General features: G+C 34.7%; 1 protein-coding gene across 4 annotated transcripts in view; it reads right to left on the bottom strand.

Annotated features, from left to right (window-relative positions):
* The window catches only part of Rush (pleckstrin homology and FYVE domain containing family member rush hour), an 87,850-nt gene that overhangs the window by 35,702 nt on the left and 27,554 nt on the right, over nt 1-24,594 (bottom strand). For 2 of the 4 annotated variants that reach the window (XM_074252383.1, XM_074252384.1), the window contains 3 exons: nt 21,299-21,737; nt 19,874-21,234; nt 19,404-19,525 (listed from right to left, as the gene is read on the bottom strand). In XM_074252383.1, the coding sequence (XP_074108484.1) occupies nt 19,876-21,138 (1,263 nt within the window). In that variant the 5' untranslated portion in view covers nt 21,139-21,234; nt 21,299-21,737 and the 3' untranslated portion in view covers nt 19,404-19,525; nt 19,874-19,875. Of the gene's footprint in view, nt 1-1,864; nt 1,991-12,012; nt 12,077-12,149; nt 12,288-19,403; nt 19,526-19,869; nt 21,235-21,298; nt 21,738-24,594 lie in introns of those variants that run through there. The other 2 variants (XM_074252386.1, XM_074252385.1) reach the window with 2 other exon arrangements.

Below are 24,594 nucleotides of genomic sequence, written 5' to 3'. Positions count from 1 at the left end.
AATGTGGCGGAGAAAACCCCAAGACCGTAAACTGCACGGAGAAGCCAAAATGCTTTCTTTGTACTCCGGACAAAGATGCCCAGGACGGCTTATGCCATATTTCTGGCAACGGAGCTTGCAAGGCATTCCGCACAGCACTTGACGAAGCCACGAGAAGGCAGAAATGACACGCATACTACAAGACAGTTTGAATAGGTGCACTTTGGCGCAAAACCTGCTGCGCCAGTGTGTCTTTGAAGATAAAATCGACATCTGTCTTATCTGCGAGCAATATTTAAACATCGAAAAAAAAACATGGTTCGCTGATAAGTCTGGCACAGCAGCGATCTGGATAGCAAACTCGAAGAAGGTCCCTGTCAACAACAACGAAAGCGAAACAGGCTTCGTCTGGATTGAGATTCCCACGACCTACTTGATGAGTGTCTACCTTTCACCCAACGAAGGGATTAGTCTGATTTGCCAGAAGTTGGCAAACATAGAGGACACCATCGGCAAGCTCGATGGCGATGTCATCGTAGCTGGTGATTTCAACGCCAAATCGGCTAAATGGGGTGCTGACTTCTCTGACACCCGAGGAAACGAAGTAGCAGACTTCGCAGCAAGACTTGACCTCATAGTGTTGAACACTAGAACTACTTCATCCTTTAGAAGACCAGGGTACAAGGAATTTATCCTAGACATTTCGCTGGCAACTCCAAGGATAGCCAATATGATTGAAGACTGGATTGTATTCGAAGAATACAGGGGCAGTGATCACCAGTATGGGACATTCAGAGTTGGAATGGCACTTGCTCTGGCTCCACAACGAGTTCTTCAACAGCAGAAGTGGAACGCTTGAAGGCTTGATTCAGAAGCATTGCGAGCGTAACTTGCACGGAGCTGGTCTACCCTACCGAACAATCCGACTCTGGATAACTGCAACGAGACGGAAAAGGCAATGCTCAAAGCGATGAAGCGAATTGCGGCAGCATGTGATGCCTCTATGCCGGGGCTGAAAAATCGGAGCTCTCACAGGCCGGCGTACTGGTAGACAGCAGACATAGCAGAACTTCGCAAAAGATGCCATGAGCTACGTCGCCGCGCAACGAAAGCTCCGAAACGCTCCCTGAACCAAGGCTTATATTCGAACGAGTGCAAGCAGGCATCTCGACAAGGACATCTGGGGTAAAACCTACCAAATTGTCGCCAAATGACTTGGGATGGTTTCACGAGAAGCGCCGAAGTTGCCTGCCCTAATGGACATAATTATAGCGGAGCTTTTCCCGAAACACCCGCCGCGGGAGAAGAAACACTACGATAAAAACGGCGAAGCATTACCCTTTACAATCGAGGAACCACAAGACACGGCTAAGTCTCTCAAGACAAGAAAGGCACCTGGGCCTGATGGCATCCCGGCATCGTGATCAAGACTGTAGCCCTGGAATACCCAGACATACTCCTGAACACCTACAATGCATGTTTGGCAACTGGCACATTTCCCATGGTCTGGAAGCGACAGAGATTGGTTCTATTAGACAAAGGTAAGGGAACCCCCGTAACACGTTTGTCGTTTAGACCACTCTGCATGCTGGACATTGCTGGAAAACTGCTCGCGACGCTCATACAAGGGAGACTTCGCAACAACATCGACCGTGCTAGAAGCTTTGCTACCAACCAAGATTCTGAAAGAGGAGAAAATATCCAATGAAAATCTCTCAGCTCCCTGTACTCTATCTCCATTATTTATAATTTTTGATTGAACGATCTGTGAAGGATATCATCATTATCACAACTACCATTACCACTGTTACTATTACTATTACTATTATTACTAACACCATTACCATCAGTACGAACATATTAGCAAAATAAAATTTTTTTTTACTTTTTCGTAATAAATCTTCGATACATTTTGTAATGTGAGCCATCCATTCCTGTTTCTCTGTTGCAGTTGCGGCATAAACAGCAAATGACTTTGTAACAGTTCGAATAAGCCATCCGTTGCGGTATTCTGTAAGCAAGATTAAATTTTCGATTAAATGATGTCGTTGTAGTAAGAGCTATAGTTACGAATTATCATGAACCACATGGTGTTATGCATCTATATCATTAACGATATACAAAAAAAATATTTCATACATTTCTATAAATAACTAGCTACCATCTCCCTGCTTCGCTAGTCATTCTTGAATAAAATTAAAATTTCATTTTTAAATTAGTTAATAAGTATTTCCTTGATAGTCATAACGGTTATTCCAAAACCCAGTAAATGCAAAGTTTTTTGAGCCGTTTCTTGTAGAATTGTTGCTTTTTTGATCACGCGAAATAAGAAATTGTAGCAGGGTGATTTGAATTGAATTCAAATTTTCACTACTTGTTTCGAGCACTGGCAGACCTGGCAGTGCGTTGAGTGTCTAGTCTCGCTTAAACTCATTTCAAGTTGGTAACATAGTCGCTACGAGTAAGCAAATATCAAAAGCAAATTATCTAAGACCAGGCCAATAAAGGAAAGAAACTAGTAAATGGTAGAATTTTCCAGTCACTGATGATGACGTCATTGCACTAAACCGCGGCATAAGAAATTAATTTATTTATTTATTTATCACAGGAATTTGAATTTGGATCCCCGCGGCATTTTCATCAGCTTGGCTGTTGATCAAAGTGCCACCAGGGTCCATTACTTCCGGAAGCTCCCCAAAAAAAAAAATTTTTCCATTTTTGAATATTAACTATCGCATATTGTTCTTTCATGAATTGTGCCTAATTTTTCTCTATGAATAATTATTTGTTTTTTTGTTGTTTCATTAAAAACAATAAATTAAAAAAACATACCCTTTAGTTAGCCCCTTCAATCAAAACTATTAATATTTTTCTAACATTCAATTAGTTTTTCAACTTCCCGGTAAGAAAATGATTTTCAAAAAATCGGGAAGTTATTGGTTTTACGCCGTTTTGCAAAAATCAAGGTTTCAACAGACCTCGACGTTTGAAGGTCCTACGAAGCTTTCCTGACCCTTTTTACGATGATGTCCGTACGCGCGCGCGCGCGCGCGTGTGTGTGTGTGTGTGTGTATGTGTGTGAACCTCTTATAACTTCTGAACGACTCAACTGATTTGATCGCAGTTGGTGTCATTTAAAAAATCTTCGCCAAACTTAGATTTCTTATTAGTTAGAACCGATTCAGACCAATAGATTTTAAGAAATTGCAAAAAATTAAAAAAAAATGAAAAAAACAGTTGTTTTTTTTTAATTTCTCCGAGTTAGCTAGACTGATCGACCTCAAAAACTCATCAGAGCTTAACCTTGAAAACTCCCATCGATTGCCACCTAGAGCGTCAGAATCGGTTGATGCGTTCGTGAGGTATCGTTGTCGAAATAAATTGAAAAAAGTGTTTTTTTTGTAACAACTCCAAAATTTTTCATTAAATTAATTTTTATGTTTTAAATTTTCATAAAACTTAAGAAACTACATCGATCGCCACCAATTGCGTGAAAATCGGTTAATCCATTCAAAAGTTATCGCAGTTTGAAAATTAAAAAAATAATGTATTATCAATTGCCATCAGACTTTTGAGCTCAAAGAGCTCAAAAGCATACAAAAGCATACAAAAGCTATTTCTTTAAGCTCGTAGAGCTCAAAATAACACACAAATTGTACTTTAAAAACCACATCAATCGAAACCAAGCCGGTCAAAATCGGTTGATTCGTTCGTGAGTTATCGTTGACGAAAAAAATAGAAAAAAGTGATTTTTTCGAATTATACCAGAATTTTCAGTATAATCAGTTGGTGTTTAAGACTTTATCAAAGAATTCTAAAAACTGCGTCGAATGCTGTCAATCATATGAAAATCGGTTGATTCGTTCAGAAGTTATTGCGGTTTAGAAATTCAAACAATAGTGTTTTATTAAACTTCCATCAGATTTTTGAGCTCAAAGAACTCAAAATCACAGAATAGCTTATTCTTGTCTTACTCTTTGAGCTAGGAGAGCTCAAAATAATGCATAAATAACATTTTTGAGCTCGAAGAGCTTAAAAATGTCAAAAGCGCAATATTAAAAAATCTAATTTGAAATGATTTATAATGGTTTAAAAATATTTAATGTGTGTACTATAGAGATATACAATTAATATAAAGGTAATCATTTCAAATCATCTATCTGAATCAGGGATGCGTCGATCGTTGCCAGTTAGGTTCAAATCGATGAATTTATTCAATAGTTATTAAAAACAAAAAAAAACTTCTCAAAAAATTTCTAAATTCTGTATCGAATCATATTCATAATATAAATAATTCTATGAAACATTAAAAACAACGCCAATCTTCGTCAAACACATGCAAACATGTTACTATGTGCATTCAAACTTTTAGAATCGATTCATCAATACGTTTTATAAAATTAAATTATAAAATTAAAAAAAAAATATCAATATAAAATAAATTGACATTACGTTAAATTGATGGATTTCGATGTTTTTATTTTTGTTGTTTTTTGAAATAACATTTGAACGTTTCCTAACATACAAAAACCACTTGATTGCCGCCGGTCCGGTCAAAATCGGTTGATTCGTTCGTGAGTTATCGTTGACGAAAGAAAACCGAAAAAAGTGTTTTTTCGAAATTACTCCAAAATTCCTATTCCGATCAAATTAAACTATAAGATTCTTTATGAGGCTTAAAAAACTGCGTCAAATGCCGCCAACCGCTTCGAAATCGGTTCATTCAGTCAAAAGTTTTTGCGGTTTAAAGATTTGAAAAATAGTGTTTTATCAAATTGCTATCAGACTTTTGAGCTCGAAGAGCTCAAAAGCATATAAAAACTATTTCTCTGAGCTCGGGGAGCTCAAATAAACAGACAATTTGTATTTTTGAGCTCGAAGAGCTCAAAAGCGTCAGATGTGCAATTTCAAGTGGAGGTATGGAATTGGCGGGAAATTGTAGGAATGGCCTTCAGCGTCAACAGTTTTCCTAATTTTTTTTGTTTGATTAACAATTTTCAATTACCGTAATTCATATTTGGAAAAACTAGCGTTGCGCATGCGTCACCCTTGCGTTTAAGGCGGTCTTCTCAAAGAAGTAAATACACGAATTGTTTACAAAAAGACATAAAATACAAAGTAAAGATAAATATTGTTCGAATATACGCTCGTTGATTCTATGAATTGAGTATATTTCATAGTTCTTCCGTTATTTATAAAGTGAACTAATATTTAAATATTAGTAACGATAGTCATTTTTTTTTGTAAATTCATAAAAATGACTATAAAGTTAGTGCAAGCATATAATAACAAATAACAATCATAAAAGGAAAGCAATTGTCATGATAATCTTCCGCTGAAATGGATTTTCACTAAGTAAATTCACGTTATGTACGTTTTGGTTTATTGATAATATCACATATGAAATTCATTTTAAATAATATCAATAAATTCCTAGATTTTAATTCCTAATATTTTATAGTAACTTGTATAGAATTAATTTCTAGCACATTGATTTTTATTTTATTTTTTCCATATCCTCTTTGTCTCAATTAAATTTACCTTATAACCAAATATTCGGAAATCTCAGGCTCAAAGAGTTAGCTGTGGCTAAAGGAAGTTTGGTACCAAGAGGCCGAGCTTCCTTCCAACTTGAAAATTGTTTGTAGCGTATAAGAACATCTTTTTAGCGCAAGACATCGAAGGTTTATTCAGAAGATTACTTATGTGGCCAGAAAACAGAGGTTTTCTGTTTTAGAAAATTTTATCCAATCTAAGACATCTCATTACTGTATTTTCTAATCGCACCAAAAATATTTTTCATGCTCGTAGACTTTATCATATAAAGTTTGGGTTACCCAGTTACCCTTTCAACGAGGGTTCTTTCTGCATTATTCTGCGATATTCTTCTCTAAACAGACTTGAACCGTGTGTTTTATGTACCGGAGTAGAACAATGTTTCTTATATACACTGGTTCCTAACTTAAGAACACAAATGATGAAGTTTCATTTTTAAAAATATATTGTAACGGAGTGATCGTTACCCGTTGACGATCCTTTTATCAGTACTAAGTTAGTTATCGACGGATCACAGTGCGCTGTGATCTTAAACCCTCGTAGTCATAGTTTGAGACTAGTAAATGAGTCCTCAAGGTGGAGCTCTACGCGTAGTGGGAGTGGGGAGAGCAGAGGAAGAAAGAAATGCACCAACAAAATTCTGAAGAGTTAGTATGATCGAGCAGCTCAGCTGTTCAACACGCCAAAATATTTTCAATCAAGGGAAAATAATTATCAAGGCATGCGAAACGCAGTGAATAAAGTCTCTGCCGCCAACCAAATATATCTCACTGAGGAAAAATCTACACCAGCACTTAAGACAAGGAGTTGCAGCTCATCGAGGAAGCGCACCTAAAATTTATAAAAAAACTCCAGGTACAAATATCATGTCTAAATAATTTCTCGGGTGTGTGGCAGCAGCCAGGTCATTATGCCCGCTGAACGTCACCGCCATTTTGCGCTCGGTCACAATCACTAGTTTTAAGAATGAAATTCGAAATAAATTAAAAATATGATTGCGAACAATTCAGAAAATTCTAGATTAAGATGAAAGATTAATTTAAGAATAAGTCAGGAATCAGTTACTAAATTATTAATTAATAATACTAGAAATGATTTCAGCAGAGTCTGGATTAATTTTACTAGGATTTGTATAATTGTATTCGAAATCTGAGTTTAATCAATCCCTTTCAAATGACACCAACCGCGATGAAATCGGTCAAGCCGTTCAAAAGTTATAAGCGGGTCACATACTTTCACACGCTCCACATAGTTTCTAGTCACTATGACTAAGGTAACCTGTGTGCTCTGTTATGATTATATCGACCGTTCTTCTGAGGGACTTACCACAGGGGCACCTTGCAAGCATAGTTTTCATGCTGACTGTGCAGTTGTAAGGCTAAATGTTGAAAGTACCCGCACTGCAAGAGTCCAGCTGCAAACAAAGTGTCCTGCTTGTAATGTTACTGATGACCAGGTTGTTTCACTGCTGCAATCGATTTCTCAGAAAATGGATGGATTTGAATCTCAACTTAACAAAGTTGCTACCGAAGTTGAGGCGCTTCGTTTTGACTTTAATAGGCTCACCGCTAATCAGGCTGCTACTGATGCTCAAGTCAAATCTGTTCTAGCGCGAACTAATGATCTGGAAAATCGCATTGTTGCTATAGAGTCAAACGCGGTCGAGCTAAAACTGTCTGCAGCTGATGAAGCTGTAATTCTTCGTGCTGCTTGCGATCAAGTTGCTCATCAACTTGTCGTCAGCAGGCTACCTGAGGAGGATGGTGAGGATGTTAAAAAGCTGTCTAGCTAGATCTTTGGTTGGAATGCTTGATCCTGCTCTAGGTGGAGATGTTGTCGTAGATTCATTTAGAATTGGAAAAAGACGCCACATTGTAGGCTCACGTCGCAGTGGTCTGACAGGACCTCGCTCAATTATCATCTCGTTGAAAAGCAGCGATATTTGCAAAAAGGTTGTAGAAGGTAAAAAAGCTAATCCAGATTTGAATGCCAAGCAACTGGGTCAATCTCTACCTGAAGTCAAGGTCTATGTAAACTTTCGGCAACCAGCTCAGCTTCATCAAATGAGAGATCGTGTACTGAAAAAGTTTCCTCATGTTGATCGTAAGCATGTCTGGATGTCTGATGGAGCCGTTTTTTAACGAAAAACAAAAGATGATCGACTGGTAAAAATTCTGCCTTCTACGAACTTGCAACGATTAACTATTTAACTATACAGGTGTCTTACATCGTCAATTCCTACTAAAAATGCTGAACTTACTGTACTTAACGTCTGCTCACTTAATGCTCAATCTTTAATGACACATTTCTGTGAATTTAAGGAGTTCTTCAGGGAGAACCCATACCATGTGATAGGAGTCGTAGAAACATGGCTTTGTGATGCAATTTCAGATCACCAGGTCGACCTGCCAGGCTACACAATGTTACGTGTTGATCGATATAGCAAACGAGGTGGTGGAGTTGCACTCTACATTCAGAATGAGCTTGATGCTCGTTTTCTTAGCTCGTCAGCTGGAGCTGGAGAGGTTGTATTGCCAGAATACCTAATTGCAGAAGTATGGGGTCCATCTCAGCATAAGATTCTGGTTGCTATAGTTTATCGGCCGCCAAAAGCAGGCCACATGTGCACGTTTGAAGATGATTTTGAGACTAGAATGATTAATTACAAGTTTGTGTGCGTTCTAGGTGACTTTAATGCGGACTTGTTAGTGAATAATGATAAGGCAGTTAGACTACGAGACTTCTTTACGAGAAATGAAATGAATATTGTTCCATTGCAACCGACTAATCACACTGCTGATGCGAATACTTGGATTGATGTTTGTGCTGTTATTCATCTATCGGCACTTGTTTCATGGGGACAGTCAACCTTTCTTGTCTTCTCATGACTTAATTTATTTTTGTCTACAGTATAAGCATCAGAAACCAAGAAGGAAAATAGTCAAATGTCGATCATGGAAAGAGGCTGATTTTGGAGCAGTAGCAGAATTGATTAACTTGAGGCTTCCAGAGCTTGATATTGGTTATGGTGATGCTGGGCAGACTATAGATTCGCGACTAGATATGCTAAACAATTTGATTAATGACATTGTGGAACAGTGTGTTCCTGTGCGTGAATTTACGGCTAAACGTCGCCCAGCTCCCTGGATAACGCCGGAACTGCGAGACATTCGTAGAGAACGTGACAGGTGCTATCGGCGCTTTAAAAGAAATGGTCACTGGCAGACCTGGGAACATTATGTTAGACTACGTCGTCAGGCACAGGCAATGTGGAAGACAGGTCAAGAGAACTATCTTCAGTCAGTGTTCAGCCGTGTTGGATCTACGAAACAGTTCTGGAGTGATATGGACAGACTCGGGTTGACAGTAGCTGCTACAAAGTCGCGGGATGTTCTGCGGTTTAGTTCTGAGGAATTAAATAACCATTATGCAACTGTAATTCAAGGCAGAGAACTTCCACTGTTTGACGAAGTGATTGCGGGTTTGGTTCAACTGAGGACGAATGCTTAATTTACGTTCTTGCATGTTGATGTCTGTGATGTAGTTAAGTGTCTTTCGGTTGGCTCCTCGCGAGCCGAGGGAGTTGATGGAATTTCGATTCATGTACTGAGAATTTTCAAAGATTTGCTTGGTCCCTTGATCACAGATCTTGTTAACTCGTCGATAAATAGTGGCTTCTTCCCGACCCAGTGGCGATCGTCGCTTATAACACCTATACCTAAAGTTCGTAGCCCACAATCAGCTTCAGACTATCGTCCGATTTCAATACTATGTGCGATGTCGAAAATATGTGAACGTGTTGTGCTTGACCAGATCATTAAATTTCTCAATGACTACGATGTGCTTGATCGACATCAAACTGGTTATCGGCCTGGTATTGGTACTCAAACTGCTGTTCTTAAGTTCGTTGATGATATTCGGTTTGGTATCGATGAACAGCTGGTTACCCTGGCGGTGTTTTTGGACTTAGCAAAGGCATTTGATTCTGTAGATCACTTGCTTTTATTGGGCAAACTTTATAAGCTTGGTTTCTCAATTGGAGTTATTCGCTGGGTATACAGTTATTTGTCGGAAAGAAAACACGCAGTTAGGAATGGTACAGAAATGTCGACATGGAGAAATTGCCTTGCAGGAGTACCTCAGGGAAGTGTTCTTGGCCCGCTGTTATTCTCGCTGTTCATCAATTGTTGAAAAACCCTCAAACTATCAGGTACTGAAAAAAGCGCGGACCATGACGAAAGAGCTAGTAGAAAATTATTCTAGTAAAATAGTGGGAAATTATTCTAAATTTTCATTGGGCCGCTACCTTCGAAACCCCCACTCAGTCCATCGGAGCTAGCGAGCCAATGTATTCACATAATCCAATCCCCTCTCAAATCACCAGACTGTTTAAAAGAGGAAGCGATGAGACCTACTAGCACAGTCCACTTCTAACCACTGAGCGAAGCAGAAGAAGAAGAAGAAGGAAGAAGCCAACAGTCTACAGTAAGCGAGCAAGGCTTACTATACAGTGCAGTGTTTCGGATACCAAGCGTGCAAGGCTTGTATATCCGCGACTCAACAATCGGGCCAACTCGGATCATCTCGGCTACGCTAACTACTGACGAGCATCATCAAAACAGTCCTTTTGAGGGCTAACCTTGAAACAGTTCTTTTCAGAACTAATTATTCCTCACTCCCATTTTGAGAGTGAGAATAAGTCTTCTCAAGACTACTACGTAGTCTTAACGACACCGGTCTTTTTCAAGGCCATCAAATAATTAAGGCTCTTATTAAAGAGCGTGTGACTAACAAGTCATCTCTAGAATACTACACCACAACGGTCTTTTTCAAGACCAACAATTGCATTTATTCGTAAGGAAACCTACCCAAGTTTGAAGGAAGGTGCCGGTATTAACACCGAACATCAATGATCTTCCTACGTGTCTACGGCATAGCAGTTATCTCTTTTTCGCAGATGATGGTGTACTTTATCTAACATGTAAAATCACTGACCTGGATAGTGCAATTGAGAAGATGGATGAAGATCTTGCTGCTGTGTTGGAATGGTGTCGATTAAATAAACTGAAGATTAATGCCGCCAAGACCAAGGCTATGATATTAGGCAGTGCATTCAATGTTAACTCGATCAAGCTAGACCAGATACCGAGTATCGTTTTGGGAAATGAGAACATTGACTATGTTGTTAGCTTCAAATACCTCGGGGTTTTAATTGATCAAAGACTATTGTGGGTCAATCAGGTCAGTAGGATTTGTAACTCAGTTTCGAGAGTGTTATACAGACTCCGCCAATCGGTTAATGAACTGAACGTTCCTCTAAAGCGTCAATTAGTAATTAGTTTGGTGCTTCCTATTTTTAATTACTGTGCAGTAGCTCTGACCAACCTAAATCAGGGCCTTGAGAAAAAGTTGAAAGTTGCTCTGAACAACTGTGCGCGCTTTGTGCTACGTAAACGACTCGGAGAACACATTAATGGACCGCGGATTGACCTAGGGTGGCTTTCACCATATCATCGTCGGCTTCACCTGATGGGCTATATTTATTATGGAATGTTAGTCATGAATAAAAATGCTTTGCTAAAGGAGAGAATAAGGATGAATCATAACGTCGCGAGACATAGGGACAATAATCGGACTGATACACTTCTGGCGCCGATTCCACGTACTTCAATTCTTCAGCACTCCTTTTTGATTCTGGGGACTTCCTTCTGGAATTCCTTGCCGCCATCGATAACAGCAGCTGACTCACTAGCAATATTTAAATCAAGTTGTTATAAACACTTATTAGCTATTGAGATTGCCGAACTCTAAGTGTGTGACCCAGTGCAATTTAGTTACTTGCTATCTTACTTGCTAAAATTATATTGATTTGCACTTAATTTTAAGATATTATGTATACTCTGTATATGCTTTTGGCCGTTAGAGGACTACGTCCTATGGCCTATTTCAATAAATTACAATTACAATTACAATTACAATTGCATACGTACGCACACACACATACACACACCCACACACATACACGAGCACACACACACGCGCGCGCGCGCACACACAGAGACAACATCGCGGGGGTAGTCAGGGAAGCTTCCTGTGACCTTCAAACGTCGAGATCTGATGAAAACTCGATTTTTGCAAAACGGGGTGAAAACAATAACTTACCGATTTTTGAAAATCTGAGATTCATAGCGGGAAGTTAAAAATTCAATTTTTGACGATTCTTGAAATTTAAAAAAATTCAGAGCGACCTCTAAAAAATTTTTTTTGAGCTGTCCTTAGGAGAGGACTCTTAAAACATCAAAAACTAACATTTCTGTACTTGAGACTAAAAAAAAAAAAAAAACAATCGGGTTTTTTATGCCACCTGACTGTTTTTTTACGTACAAAATAGTGATTTCGATATACGTAAAAATAAAAAATTTTCTTCCCGAACAATTTCTTTTTCCTGGAAATATTGAAATACTGTTCAGTACTTACGAGCATCATCTGCCAATGACTCTAATTTCACCTCTTCTAGAGGTATAATATGCTGTTTGTTGTACTAAAATCAACAAGAAGATTAATTAGATAGATTACGTGAATTTATAAATTTAAAAGTATGCTCATGAACTTACTTTTTTTTTATTAATTACAATATTTCCATAAACCAGGATATCGTTGAAAAGAAAAAATTGCCGTGGTTTAGATTTCTTTCGGCACATCTTTATCAATACCCCCTCACCAACCAGAACTCTTCCAGGTACAGCTAGAGACTATAAAGAAAATATAAAATATATAAGAATATTAGGGTGCGTTAAAATTCAATCTCCGAAAACAACCTTTTAAAATTGGACTTTTGAGTTCTGCTATCAACAGGAGCTGTGTTTTGGTATTTTCTAAGATATTTTGCTGTGTCACGATTTATTTGATATTCACAGAATTTTTAACAGGAGCTTTATTTGGCAAAATTTTGAAGTATAAAATTTTAGCAAAAATTCCTAAACACAACTTCTATTAAAAAATTCTGTGAATATCAAATGAATTTTGACACACCAAAATATACAAGGAAATGCCCAAACACAGCTCCTTTTAAAAGCGGAACTCACAATTCGAATTTTAAAAAGTTGCTTTCGGAGATTGAATTTTGACCCACCCTAAGATATTTATTTCTCCAGAAGAAAATAGAAAATTTCAAAGAACTGAATCCTGATTTAAATATCAATTGAAAAGAATTCAAATAAATTTGAAAAGAAGTGTCTATGTATCTGAATGTCTACATGTGGGATATTTCATACTCAATCGACCACTTCTGACCCCGACCCTTTTTGATTAAGCTGAAATTTCATTATCTTTTTCTATCCTATGAGAAAGGTTTTTCAGAATTTTTTCAAATTTTTTTACCCAACCCAAAGTAAGTTATGAATTTTTCAAAAAAGTGGATTTTGTATTTTTAAATAGCTATAACGTTTTCAAAAAATAATTTATTGGGACGTTGTTATATTTTTTACTTTTGTATTCGAATGTACTTTCAGAAAAAAACACAAAAAATTTTAAGACGATAAACTCCACCACAATTTCACCTGTTATGTAAAGAATTTTTCTTTACATATTTATGAATTATAAAAAATCGAGTATGATTCTATTTCATTTTTTTTTAAGGATAATTCGAGTGTGATCATTAAGTGTCTCGTCCGATCTCTCTCTAAAATTTTACTGTACTTAGGCTATCTCGGATGCGTCAGGGAACAAATAGTCCTAAGTACACAAAATGTTTTTGGGAAAGTTTTTAGATTATCTTTAGATAAGTAAAATAAGAACTCCCAAAATAAATAATACAAAAAAAAAATAGTTTAAATAATAATGATAACAAATACGTTAAATAATAAGTAATAATAAATAATTTAGCTAAATAACTATTCGGATGTTAAAATGTTAAAATAATAGTAAATAACTAAAATGATGTTCAAACAAATAAGAAATACTTTAGTAATGACAAAACTTTAGATAAAAGGGGATTTATTTTAAACCAAAAGATTTTAGAGTAACTTAATCACCGAATTTGAGTGTTAAGACAAATGTCTAAAGAAATTTTAATAACGTTTTTTTTTATAATTTTTAGATAATAAAATTGAACATAAAATGAGAAATGAACTTTACGAATATGAAACAGATAAAAAAAAATATAGAACTTAAAAGTTAAACAATTTAAAATGAACAATTATTAAACCACGAAATTCTAAAATAATACAACTTATAAATTAATAAAATAGAAATATTTCTACAAATAATAATTAAATTTAGAAAACAAAAGAGATGCTAGATTCAAGTACATGCACATTTATTCATACGATTTTTAATAAATAAATTCTTGTTAAACAGTACGAATGTATGTATTTGTCTATGCGTAAATGCGCTTACGTATACACAAACACATAGATGATTAATAGAACATAAGAGTAAGCGAGAAAACTATATTGCGCTCTGACCCAAGTAGAGGGGACTCATACGATATTTTTGAACAACTTAAGAGAGAGGGTGAGGGCCCAAGAAAATAGACAAATAATTGGACATTTGGTTCCCCCAATGAGTGGAAATTAGTAACGCCCTAAAATTCGACACCTTATAATTTTCTCAAGGAAATCTCTCTCGTTGTCCTGACATCCTAGTGTTAACATCGTAAAGTATAATTGTGAAGTGAATCAAATCGAAAGAATAAGTCAAATCAACAAGATTCATAAATTTTTATCAGGTACATTTTAAATAACTAATATTTGTGAATTTAAAAATATTGTAAAATCGTTATATGAAAGAGAAGGGTTAACTTTGAATCACTGTGTAATAATTGTAATTATTGTAATTTAACTAATGATATTAATTTTTGATTTAAACAATATATGTATTAAAATTATTCCACGTACAATTTATTCAACAAACCTATTATTCTCAATAAATATGAAACTCGGAGTTCCCAGTCTATTAGCCTGATACGCTAGGACTAAATACTAAAATAAAACAATTAATTACCTGTAAATTAACATAAATTTTTACATAACACACCTTTTTTAAGAAAAACTGTTATTTTTCCGAAGTCTAAAATTTTTAACTTCCCGCTGAGAAAATTAAAAATTTTTGAAAACCGGGAAGCTATTGATTTTACCCCGTTATTCGAAAATCGAGTTTTCGTCAGATCTCGGCGTTTTGAGATTCTAGGAAGCTTTCCTGACTATTCATGCGATGGTGTTCGCGCGCGCGCGTGTGTGTGTGTGTGTGTCAATAATGTGTGCGCCAATTCCATAGTAAGTCGATTTTTTTTCCATTTTTTTTTATTTCATTACAAAAATTTTCATAATTTGTTATTTTTTTTTGTTTACAAAAACTTTGTTTATACAATAAAATAAATGCAATGAAACAATTTGACAGTATCATAAACTCAATTTATCTCATTCTACAACTATAATGACTAGGATTCAAATTTAAAATATTAACTAGATTTAAAGTGCACATGCATGGATATAAGTATAAAATTACATATATTTTCATCCCTATGATACATTTGACTAACCACATTACGAATGAATGGCATTCATGAATGGCAAGTGAGTGAATCATGTGCGCACATGACTAAATCAGGTTTTGCACGGTACTCAGTGCGGTGCTGCACATGAATCTAAGCACAGTAACCAGTCATGTGACGAACATGACTGACTCCGATGGGCACACGAATAGTTATTTTTCCGCAGAGCATTTAGTCTTCTTACACATTCAAATAATATTTTACATTAAATTAGAAAATATAAAGTGATGAATCTTTCTATTATAAGCAAAAATCACTTTCTACAAAAGCGTAAAAAATTGCATTCATGTTTTTTTGTTTATTGTTGCAAACAAAATAATGTAGTTTTTCAAGAAAATGTTTAATTGTTCAGTAGGAAAGAATGACGGCGAATCAAGTAAAATTATTTATTACATTCATATTAATATACAATTAAAAATATAATTATTAAACAAATTTAATTTTTAAACAATATCATTGATAATGCAATAAAACAATTTTTTACAATTAATATGAGATAGACAAAATTAATAAACAATCGAATACAAATTCTACAAAACCGTATATTCTATTTTCACACGATTACAGGAAACCGGTAGCATCAGTCGAGGGGTCTAAGGTGCATGGCCAATAGAGCACTTGAACTGACTCGCCGGCAAGGCGAGGCTTCGAATTCCAAGATGGTCTTAGAAATCAGCTTGATTACGATTCGACCCTTGCCGCGTAGGTTAAGATTTTCACAACCCAAAAAGACCCCAACGCACCACTCGCAACAGTTAAAGTCGGAGATATGACCACAGCACTTAAAACCGACTCTAAATAATAATTAAATAGAAAAAAACCTATTACAGGATCTTAAACTCTAATAAATAACACGTGTAACCATGAAAAAAAACCTCCCTTTTTTTCACCGGGATATCAATTGATTTTTCATTGTAAAAAAATATATAATATGAATTAAACTTTAAATCATATTGGAAATATTAAAAAAAAAAAAAATGTTAATCATGTCAATAGTCTTAGACTTCTGACTTATCAAGGTTTCTTAATGGTTTTGCTTAATAGAAATACTTTTCACTAAAATTTTTTTTTATATATTTATACAAATACTAAGAATTCGATGCAATTAATTGATAATACACAAAAACCCTACAGTTACATAAAATTTACTATTCGTCTATTGATACACTCGAAGTAAACTAATACTCCATATCGGAACAGTCAGTTATATTGATATCATTTGTTGACATTAACGATATACTGTGTTGATTGCTTACATCTAGCACAACAACAAAAGTTTTCGTAAAATCACATTTACTACAGCAACTAATTTTATTATAATTAAATAATAATAATAGAAATGCTCTAAATATTCGTTGATTTTAACTTGTAGAACAAAAACAAATTTCTGTTTTAAAATTTTCTTTTTTATATAAGTGTCGTCAAGTATAACCTCGAATCGTTGATTTTTTTTTATTTTCATTAAAAATTTATATTAGATTTTTTCATATTAAATAATTATTGTTAGTTATACTATGTATACATGTAATTTGAGTTTTGGATTAACTGCTTAATTTTTTGCAGGTAGTAGAAGGATGTCAAAAGTAAAGTCGAAGATAACATTTTATAAATTAGTTTTATAAGTACACAAAAATTCACAAAAAGTATTATGATTTGTTAATTAATTATTTAATTAATTCAGTTTACGAAATGTGGACTCTTTTGATTAAAAAAACTAGTTCTATTTATCGTTCCGGTATTGGGTCAACTATATCCAGTATTGGGACTAGGCATTTGAGGTATTCTGAAACTGGATCTTTTAGACTTTTTCAAAAAACATGTTGTTTTAATATTCAATTCGACAAAATTAATAGAGTTTATTGTTTCCGTGTAACTACGTATTGATTCTGTATGATTGGATAAATAATTATTACTAATAAACCATGTGAATATTTTCCAAGTAATAAAAATTAATCATGTACCCTTCGTCGTTCTGGTATTGGGTCTTTTACCTTATTTAAAAAGGTCTCTATTTTTTTCATTTCTGCACGTTTCTCATAAAATTACGTCGATTTACGAGAAAATTTTTCTCATAAGCCTTTGTGGCATCCAAGGTTGTTCCCGAATGCCATAAGAACCGTATAAAAAAACATTACGACTTGAAAAAATTTTTTTACGATAGCTCTTTCGAACACCCACACACATACACACACACACGCGCGCGCGTGTAATATATATATATATATATATATATATATATATATATATATATATATATATATATATATATATATATATATATATATATATATATTTATTTATTAGGGTGGTCGTTAAAAATTAAATTTCTTGAGGCGCCCCCTAAAAAGTTTCCTTTTGATGAAAAAAGACTGAGAAAATTTTTTATAATTTTTTTAATCCAAGACAACACGTGCCTCAAGCCGATTTAAGTTAATTTTTGGGTATAATAATGTTTTTTGAGGATTTATAATAATAAATACAGTTTCATACAAAATACGAACAATTAGAGAACCCAAATTTATGTCTCAGAATACGATAGTTAATGAAAATTACAATAAATATTCCGAACTGTAAGGTCTGTTTATCAAAAAAATTGATGATATTTTAATTAATATTTTTATTTTATGACAAAATTCATACAAATTTAATTTTAATCTTCATTTTTCATCATTCCATTCTTTAAGTAAACTTTCTTTCATTGTCTTGATGCCTTTGCTTCTGTAATTATCTAAAATTTGAATAAGGAATTGCTTTTGTTTTTCATCTTTTGTGAATAAATCGTTGTATTCTTGCATTAGTTTAACACCTCGTTCTGCAACATCGTTAACGACTGATAAATTTGTTACAGCCGTCAAACAATCTTGATAATTAGAGTCTTCTAACCATTTTTCACAATTTTCAGTCAACCAGCTTCTATTTAGTCCAAGTTTATGGAAAAAATCAATAGAAGTTGCATTAATAAACTGTTCTAATCCATGGTCAAATAGTGTTGGGATATCCGCACGAGATACTACAGCCTTCCTAAGAACTTGTTCATTATTCTCTAATAAATCAGGTTCATCTGCATTTTGTGAGAATTCAATGACTTTTTTAACCATTTTCTGTTTCGTTTCCGTATCTACATCATCATCGAATAAAGCCCATAAACAATTTTCAGGATTCAGATACCACAAATGGTTTAAAATTTTACCTAAAGCACTCTCGTATATTTTTTTGTAAATAGGTTGAAAATTATAAATAGATTTGATCAACTGAAAATCACAGTTTGGTGCCTTAATCGATGATGTGGCGGCGAACCATATTCGTAAATAAATTTTCACAACAAACACGCAAATCATGCCCAAGCTTTTTTCTTCCGTAGACTTTAGTTTAAAAGTAAATCGTAACAGAAATATTTTCAACGAATATATTGCCTTAGCCATCCACCTGGCCTGATGCATAGCTCCAGGAGTATGGAACGTGATGTTATCAGGTATTATTCCAATAAATAGTAAGCTTAATTCTAGCAGTTCTAAATAATCTTTTCTATCATGATTCAAAGTAAGTTGTTGCTTAATGAATTCATGAATGTCTTGAATATCATTTTCCAATAATTTACCAATCAAGGGATCCGCTATTCCACTTTTAAATTGAGTTAGGTCTAATTCATCCCACTCTTTCTTGAATCGAGCAAATATAGGCACATTTGGTCCAGAAACATTAGTTAACTTACTGTCAAATACAGCTCTCAATACAACCTCAAATATATGATGTCTGCATGGCAAAATAAGAAGATCTTTCTCTAACAAATGCTCAATTAAAACTGCTGCACCATTATATTCTCCAGTATTCGATGCAATAGTATCACAACATAAACCGACTACTAAATCACTGACTCCATACTCTTGAAGAGCATCAGAAACTGCATTTGCCATTGCTCGGCCTGTAGCATTTTCTAACGGTGGTATCGATAGAATTTTAGTTTCATTTTCAAATGAAACTATTATTGGAAGACGTTCTACGAAATTTCTACCAGTAATATCAGGTAAGTGTTTACCGTTCCAATGAACAATCAATCTACGAAGATCTTTATTTGCAAATCTTGTTTGGATTTCAGCCACTCTTTTTTTTCTGAAATTTTCATGTTTTTGTTTTATCGATGTTCGATTAACGATGTAGTAGGTTGCATCAAGTTCCACAGCTTCAAGAAATGCAATTAAGGGGTCTACCCTCTTTAGACGGGCAAAGATAAGGCTATTTTCACGAATTTTTTTGACCGGTATACGTCATAAATACGGACATAAAAAGTGTTAGGCCTAAAAAATACACTATTTGATTACACAAGAAAATTTTTTTTATATTTATTTTAATCAGTTTTTATACATAAAAATGAGGGAGAAGATTGGTCTAAAAAAAAGATGAGTGTGCGCTGTTGATGAAATATCTGGAATGGATGATCTGAAAAAAAAAAAAAAAAAAAAAAATAGTTTTAGATTCAGTAAGTAAATAGCTATAGCGCATATCATACGATTTTTTTTTCAAAAATGGCAACCATTTTTCGAAAAAGTACGAAAAATCACGTTTTTTCCGTCGTTCTTTGTCAAAAATAAATAGTTAAACTCAAAATTTCAAAAATCGTATGATATGCGCGATAGCTATAGTCATCAAGAACATGTGGTTAAATTTTGGTAAGGTTCGGTTGAATAGTTTCGGAGATTTTATCAACAAGGCGTCCAAAAACGTCATTCCGAGAAAAACGCGTTTAAAGTTTTCTGTAACGAAAAATCATGAAAAAATCTTACTTACGTCTAATCAGCGATGCCTGCACCATACATTATGCCTTCATCTTCTTCATAGTGCACATTTTCATCCAAAATAGCCTGCCTTCGTTTCGTTCTGGCTTCCTTAGAGGCATCGGTGCTGCGGCGGTTTGCAACTCGTATGCACGTTCTGTCACAGTCAGCAGCAAACTGTGCGGCGATCGGGCCGATTTTGACGCCCATTACTTCCAAGATTTTTAATACTGGATGAAATCCCTGGTTAAAAATACAAGCAGCTGTTTGACAAGCTATTTCAACAATTTTTTTTCCGCAAAAGATGTGTTTGGGAGCCATTGACCAGACACAGTTGTTGAAAGATTCGTTATTATTCTGCGTGTTGCCACCGAGGCATCTTTCAAGCATTTCTCGTTTTTCTAAAAATTGCAAAAACATTTCACATACACCGTCAACTTCCATTTTTCCAGCACTACCAGAGTGATTAGCACTACAGTCTCTTTTGTGCGTTTCGTACCACGCTGCATATTCAATCGTTTTCTCAGTTCCTTTCTTTTTCTCGCATGCTTTGCAGTAACTTGATCTGATAGCGACGTTCGCGATTTTTTTACTGCGTTTATATATCAAAGAAATTATGCCAATAAGAGAAGAAAATCCTCTTTTTTGCCAGGAACCGTCTCCCGAAACGATTAAAATATCTTCTGGTTCTCCGTGCTGAGCATTCAAGAGTTTCTCTTCTCTAACAGCCTTCAGCATCACTACATCATACACACTTTTCACCGCGATAGTGATCGAATCGATAATTTTATAATAAATAGAGGAGCTTATCCCAGTTCCAAGTTCCATAAGACCACACAACTTATTAATACCACTCAATCCAACACCAATCAAACGCATAATATACAATAGACGACGATTAATTTCGTATCCAATAGAAATCATGTGACACGAATTAATGTACCTTTCGCCACACTCACATGTAACACAAACTTTAAAACCGAGTCCTCGCTGTCCATACTTTGTAAAAGAAATATCTTTATCACAAGTTTTACACTTTAAATACTCTTGCAACGTAGAGAAAACCAGGAAAAACTGTATAATACTGTATCCCGACGTTTGATCCACGTGTACGTCGAAACTGGTATCTTTCGATTGTTGTAACTTCAACGCAGATGCACTAGCATAACTTGTATTTGCCTCGTGGTCATGTGGAAGCACTCCATGAAATTTCCGCTTTTTCGGCTTCGAACCTAGACGTCTCCACTTGGCAGTTTGATTTACACTTTTCTTGTCCATTTCGGTAATCACGAGCACAGATACTGACGGTTGAAAATTTCAAATACGACTAATATAGGGAGAAATTCTAATGGAACGGTATCCTTCGAGAATAACCTATCATAAATGAAAATTTTCAGTATAGATAGTATATTATAATATTGTACATTTGTCAGTATACCTGAAAAAGGTTGCAGCTGCTAATGAATACAAAGGCAGGTAGGCCGTACCGCTCCGAGGGGTCCGCATATTAGCGCGCTCAGATAGCTACGTAAACGTCGTCCAAAAGTACAGTTAACTGCTCGGATCTTTATAAATTTTCCGTATGATACTTTTAAATATGTATACTTTCAAAAAATACAAAAAAAAAAAAATTCGATTTTTTCAAAATTCTAAAGAGGGTAGACCCCTTAATAAGCCTGTTGCATCGCAATCACTAATTTTGCACCTATCTAACATGGTACATAATTTTGGAGTCAGAATATCTATTATTCCACGAGATCTTTTCGGTGGTGGCGATTCTTCATCTAAGTTCATAACGAAACTAGGATCTCTGTGAAGACTTTCTTGACTGAATGATGACAGGGTTGATTCATACTGTGAAGTTGGCTCAGATTTTTCTATATTGATAGAAAAAAAAAATTTTAATTAAAGAATAAATATCAAAAATGTTCAACGTACTGTTTTTTTTTGTCTAAAAATTACTGTGTATATATATATATACAGGGTGTCTCAGAAGTCGTGAGCCACCGGACAGGGTGTGGTAGAAAATTGGATTCTGAATAGAAAAGTCCTTTACCATTTTTCGATCAGACCCATAGAAAAATTACTACAAATTTATGAAAATAGACCAATGAGGAGCGCGGTTTAGCGGCAGAACGGTAGGCGCAAGAGCGAGCGAGTGGAAGCGCGACAGGCAATGCGTGCGCGCTCGCTTGCACACGTGTGATATCATTGCTCAGTTATAGCGGGATGCCCGCATGCAATAATAATGATCAATGATACTCCTGTAAATAAAAAAAAATTAATATTAGAAAAATCATCCCATAGACAGCCCCATAAAATAAAAAATGTGCGATTTTTTGATAATTAAAACTCAAATTTTCGGTGTCACCGAAAAATGAAAAAAAAAAAAGCCAACAGTCATATTCAATGATACCCCTGTAATTAAAAAAAAAAAAAAAAAAAAAAAAAAAAGAACCCCATACACCCTGAGAAACAGACCCAAAAAGCCAAAAATTTCGATTATTTAATGATGAAATTCAAATGATCAGTGTGCACTTGAAGTTAAAAAAAAAAGCAATAAAAATAATCAGTGACACTACTGTAGACCAAAAAAATTGAAAAAAATAAAAACTACCCCATAGACAGGGAGATACAGCCCCGTAAAGCCGAAAATTCGCGATTATTTAATAATGAAATTCAAATGATCAGAGTGCACTTGAAGTGAAAAAAAAAAGCAATAAAAATAATCAGTGACACTACAGTAGGTGAAGAAAATTTTTAAAAATAAAAACTACCCCATAGACAGGGAGATACAGTCCCATAAAGCCAAAAATTGTGCGATATTTCAATAATTAAAATAGAAATTTTCGACGACTACTCAAAATTTCAAATAAAAATCTAGGACTAATAGTTAACTATACCCATAACAATCAGAAAAAAATTAAAAATTACAAAAACCACCCCATAGACACTAAGATACAGCCTAATAAAGCCGAGTATTTCGGGATTATTTAACATAAAAATTAAAATATTCACAGTGCATTCGAAATAGAAAAAAATACCAATCAAAATTATCAGTGGTACTTTTGACCATCAGACAAATTTAAAAAATTGTAAAAACACCCCATAGATACCGAAATATGACTTGATAACGCACAAAAATCGGGATTGCTTAGAAATTAAAATTCAAATTATTGGTGCCCATTGAAAATCAACAAAAGAAACCTTTTGTACTTATCGATTAAACTCCTGTGTATCGAAAAAAATTATTATTTAAAAACCACCCCGCAAACTCCGAATTATGATCCCATTAAGCTGAAAATTTCTGATTTTTAGTAATTAAAATGCTACTTCTCGGTGTCCGTTGAAAATAAATGAAAAGTATGAAAACTCATTTTCAGATATACTCTTGTAAGCAAAAAAAAAATAAGATTTGAAAAAAACACCCCATTAACGGCGAGATAGGACCCCATAAATCCGCTAATTTGTGATTTGTTAGTAATTGAAATTGAAATTCTTGGTGTCCATTTAACAACAACAAGAGAAACCTATTGTACTTTTAAATTACACCCTTAAAAACATAAAAAAACTTAACTCTTGAAAATCCACCGCATAGACACTAACAAACATCCAAATAAAGCCAACAATTCGCGATTTTTCAATAATTAAAATTCAAATTTTCATATGACACCGAAAATTTCGATATCAATCCACAAAAAATCGATAAATCGCGGCTTTATGGAGGCGTATCTTGGGGTCTATGGGGTGAATTCTTGAATTTTGATATTTTCATTTATTAAAAAGAGTAAATTGGAAAGTGGAATGAGTTTATGCTCTTTATTTTAAGTGGACACCGAGAATTTCAATTTAAGTCAATTAAAAATCGACAAATAGCGACTGTATGGGGATGTATCTCGGTGTCTGTGGGGTGGATTCTAAAATTTTGATTTATTATTTTATAACAGAGATAACATTAAAAAGTACAATAATTTTCTTTTACTTATTTTGAGTAGACACCGAGAATTTCAATTTAAATCAATAAAAAATCGAACAATTGTAGCATTGTGGGGTTGCCTTTCGGTGTTTATGGGGTGGATTCCAAAATTTTGATTTTTAATTCATAAAAAGGTTAAACTGGAAAGAAAGATAATTTTCTTTGAGTTATTCCGAGTTGACAGCGAGAATTTCAACTTAACTTCACAAATAATGGAGAAATCGCAGCTTTATGGGGGTGTATCTCAGTGTCTATGAGGTAGTTTTTTATTTTTGGTCTACAGTAGTGTCACTGATTATTTTTATTGCTTTTTTTTTTTAACTTCAAGTGCACACTGATCATTTGAATTTCATCATTAAATAATCGCAAATTTTTGGGCTTTATGGGGGTGTATCTCAGAGTGTATGGGGTACTTTTATAACTTTTCTTTTTTTTTTTTTTTTTTAATTACAGGGGTATCATTGAATATGACTGTTGGCTTTTTTTTTTTTCATTTTTCGGTGACACCGAAAATTTGAGTTTTAATTATCAAAAAATCGCACATTTTTTATTTTATGGGGCTGTCTATGGGATGATTTTTCTAATATTAATTTTTTTATTTACAGGAGTATCATTGATCATTATTATTGCATGCGGGCATCCCGCTATAACTGAGCAATGATATCACACGTGTGCAAGCGAGCGCGCACGCATTGCCTGTCGCGCTTCCACTCGCTCGCTCTTGCGCCTACCGTTCTGCCGCTAAACCGCGCTCCTCA

This window comes from Cotesia typhae, unplaced genomic scaffold, assembly GCF_013202065.1.
Source record: "Cotesia typhae breed Kobodo isofemale line unplaced genomic scaffold, CoteBio_Ctyphae contig_9, whole genome shotgun sequence".
Classification (NCBI taxonomy): Eukaryota; Metazoa; Arthropoda; class Insecta; order Hymenoptera; family Braconidae; genus Cotesia; species Cotesia typhae.
Note: the sequence above shows the minus strand (reverse complement) of the source record. Positions and strands in the feature narration are given on the sequence as shown.